This window comes from Branchiostoma belcheri, unplaced genomic scaffold, assembly GCF_001625305.1.
Source record: "Branchiostoma belcheri isolate BF01 breed outbred unplaced genomic scaffold, Haploidv18h27 scaffold74, whole genome shotgun sequence".
In the NCBI taxonomy this organism is placed as follows: Eukaryota; Metazoa; Chordata; class Leptocardii; order Amphioxiformes; family Branchiostomatidae; genus Branchiostoma; species Branchiostoma belcheri.
Genome location: NW_017804398.1, coordinates 627,966 through 631,501, shown reverse-complemented (window position 1 = coordinate 631,501; position 3,536 = coordinate 627,966). Strand labels below are relative to the sequence as shown.

Here is a 3,536-nt window from a genome sequence, read left to right as displayed (position 1 = left end):
AACTGTCAAAATGGTGAGGAAAGAACGCCAGTTTAGTCATTTTTTTACAAAATCATACCCTCAATACCCTGAATGGATTGTTTTTACAGCTTTCCTGTTTTCCAACAGATAACGACGAGTGTGCCTCCTCACCATGTGGTATCAATGGAGACTGTGTGGATGGCGTCAACTCCTACACCTGTAACTGCAAGCCAGGTTACAACGGAACAAACTGTCAAAATGGTGAGCAAAGCACTCCAGTTTACTTATTTTGTTACAAAATCATGCCCTCAATACTATATATGTATTGTTATTATAGCTTTTCCATTTTCCAACAGATATCGACGAGTGCGCCTCCTCACCATGCGGTATGAATGGAGACTGTGTGGATGGCGTCAACTCCTACACCTGTAACTGTCACCCGGGTTACAGCGGGATTAACTGTCAAAATGGTGAGGAAAACCCTTCAAACATTGTTTCCTTTTGGAGCCGCATTCTGGAGTTAGTTAGACGATGTCCATGTTCTCTTGTTTCTGACCTGTTTTTAATTTTCTACCAGATATCGACGAGTGCGCCTCCTTACCATGCGGTATGAATGGCGACTGTGTGGATGGCGTCAACTCCTACACCTGTAACTGTCACCCGGGTTACAGCGGGATTAACTGTGGAAATGGTGAGGATACTCGCCGATTTTTGTGATAAGTTTAGGGCAATATTTATTGTTGCTTGCCAATGCCATCTCTATATATTTGTCTACAGCTTTTTTATTTTCCAACAGATATCGACGAGTGTGCATCCTCACCATGTGGCAGCAATGGAGACTGTGTGGATGGCGTCAACTCCTACATCTGTAACTGTCACCCGGGTTACAGCAGGATTAACTGTGAGGATGGTGAGGAAAATTACTTACATAACTCCTCTTCTTTAAAGCAGCATTCAGTAAATTATACAATGTCGTTGCTTTTTTGTTGCTGACCTCTTTTTTCCACAGATATCAATGAGTGTGCCTCCTCACCATGTGGCAGCAATGGAGAATGTGTGGATGGCGTCAACTCCTACATCTGTAACTGTAAGCCAGGTTACAACGGGACCAACTGCGGAAATGGTGAGAAAAACTATTATAATGACAGTTGGTGACTTTTCTATCACTACAATATTTCCTGTTTGTAGTTGTCTTGTTTTGTGTCCATTGTTTTAAAGTTTTCCATTTTTGTAGATATAGACGAGTGTGCCTCCTCACCATGCGGTATGAATGGCGACTGTGTGGATGGCGTCAACTCCTACACCTGTAACTGTCACCCGGGTTACAGCGGGATTAACTGTGGAAATGGTGAGGATACTCGCCGATTTTTGTGATAAGTTTAGGGCAATATTTATTGTTGCTTGCCAATGCCATCTCTATATATTTGTCTACAGCTTTTTCATTTTCCCACAGATATCAATGAGTGTGCCTCCTCACCATGTGGCAGCAATGGAGACTGTGTGGATGGCGTCAACTCCTACATCTGTAACTGTAAGCCAGGTTACAACGGGACCAACTGTGAAAATGGTGAGAGAACTTACTTACATAATTGCTATTCTTTAGAGCACCATTCAATTAATTTTGACAATGTCGTAACGGTTGCTTTATTGTTTCTGACCTTTTTTTCCACAGATATCAATGAGTGTGCCTCCTCACCATGTGGCAGCAATGGAGAATGTGTGGATGGCGTCAACTCCTACACCTGTAACTGTCACCCGGGTTACAGCGGGACCAACTGCGGAAATGGTGAGAAAAATAACAAAACTTTGTTAACTTGTAAAAGAAAAGACTTACTCTTTCTATGCAATAGCTTCTGTGTATTGTTTTTACATATGTTTGTTTGATTTGCACTAGATATCGATGAGTGTGCCTCCTCACCATGTGGCAGCAATGGAGACTGTGTGGATGGCGTCAACTCCTACACCTGTAACTGTCACCCGGGTTACAACGGGATCAACTGTGAGGATGGCGAAAGCAGTGGTAAATCTTTAAATTTTGTTACATTCGTACTGCAAACTCTGAATTTTGAAATGACGTAGAATTTGAGCTTAAGCTTGATGTACGTCTATGAAAATTGTAGGGTATTATTCTTCCACTTAATGTTGAATTGTGCTTTAGATCGATACATTTTTCCTTCAGATTTCACCATTCAACGTATTATTGTACGGTTAATCGTAACACTACATGTTATTTACATTTAAATCTTTAAACTAGTGTAACAGGTGTATTAACACCAAGCCTAACAGGGAAAAGTAATGGTTACAGAAACTGAGATTGTGTTGATGTGATACTCTTCATATGTAATGCACCTTGAAAAAAACATTTTAATGTTTTTGACGAAATAACGTCCTTATCTTCTGAAACTTATGGAAATGACTAGCTTCCGTTTACTTATTCTCTAGTGATATCTACGAGTATACTTGGTCTCTGCAAGAACGGCTTTATTCCGTGCGAGGTGGAATGTAAGTATTGAAATCTTACAAAACTACTCTAAAATATCGAATAGTTCTATTCGCCTTTCAAAAGTTGTTCGCAAAGGTTTTGATAAGTTAACATACATGGATCAGTTATAATGTAATAACAGTTGGTAAGGCTGTCGGTGATGTAGATACGATGTAAACTTCCTTTTTAACTAAACTCCTTAAAATTCTGACCCACATCCTGTCAGTAACAATGTGCATTTCCAACAGTCTGCTATTCATTTTAGTTTGCACATACAATCAAGACTAAGAGAACAGACCTTAAGATATATTGTTCCTCTACCCTCACAGATATACTCCTTGCGCTTCTGGCTCTCCTCGGCTTGGTCTGTCTCATGGCCTTCTGCTGCCTTATTATCTACTGGTGGTGAGTACATCTGGGGCACTTATCACACGATTCTGTCAGTTCAACGTTCATGAAAATATGTCGTCATGATGTATTATACACATGTACTTACTTACACTTGCATGATGCATTATAGCTTATAAACTTGAGTCCTAAAATGCATTTTATGAAAATAGCCATTTGTCACATGTGTATCATTCCGTGATATAGTAACATGTCTTTTGATATCTGACGTTGCATCACAAACGAGCAAGTTCTCCAGCAAGCAAGATCACTGTCCTTGTTCGAGATCCTACGGCGAAACAGGCTGCGCTGGCTCGGCCACGTGGCCAGGATGGACGACAACAGGCTTCCTAAGAAAATACTGTACGGTGAACTCTCTCAAGGGAGTCGACAAAGAGGAAGGCCTAAGCTCAGGTTCAAGGACATGTGCAAAGCCACTCTCCAAGACTTCTCCATTGAGTCCTGGGAGAAGGTAGCAAGTGATAGGAGCAAGTGGAGAGCAGCAATACACAAAGGGACAGAACTGTTCAAAGCTGCCAGAGAGACCAGGAAGACAGATGCAAGGAGTAGACGAAAGGGACTCGTAGCGGAGAAAAGCGCCACACAGGACTACTGCTGCCGATTCTGCGGCAGAGCCTGCCGGGCCAGAATCGGCTGTACCAGCCACGAGAGGCGCTGCCCAGCCAGACCCCCAGAGAACGACTGA

The 3,536-nt window shown here is 42.0% G+C and overlaps 1 protein-coding gene across 1 annotated transcript in view; it reads left to right on the top strand.

The window, feature by feature from the left end:
- The window catches only part of LOC109485224 (fibropellin-1-like), a 23,031-nt gene extending 19,495 nt beyond the window's left edge, over nucleotides 1-3,536 (top strand). Inside the window, exons 15-25 of the mRNA XM_019788670.1 lie at nucleotides 109-222; nucleotides 318-431; nucleotides 539-652; nucleotides 758-871; nucleotides 971-1,084; nucleotides 1,196-1,309; nucleotides 1,415-1,528; nucleotides 1,634-1,747; nucleotides 1,856-1,981; nucleotides 2,773-2,848; nucleotides 3,134-3,536. Of these exons, the coding sequence (XP_019644229.1) occupies nucleotides 109-222; nucleotides 318-431; nucleotides 539-652; nucleotides 758-871; nucleotides 971-1,084; nucleotides 1,196-1,309; nucleotides 1,415-1,528; nucleotides 1,634-1,747; nucleotides 1,856-1,981; nucleotides 2,773-2,848; nucleotides 3,134-3,536 (1,517 nt within the window). The remainder of the gene's footprint in view (nucleotides 1-108; nucleotides 223-317; nucleotides 432-538; nucleotides 653-757; nucleotides 872-970; nucleotides 1,085-1,195; nucleotides 1,310-1,414; nucleotides 1,529-1,633; nucleotides 1,748-1,855; nucleotides 1,982-2,772; nucleotides 2,849-3,133) is intronic.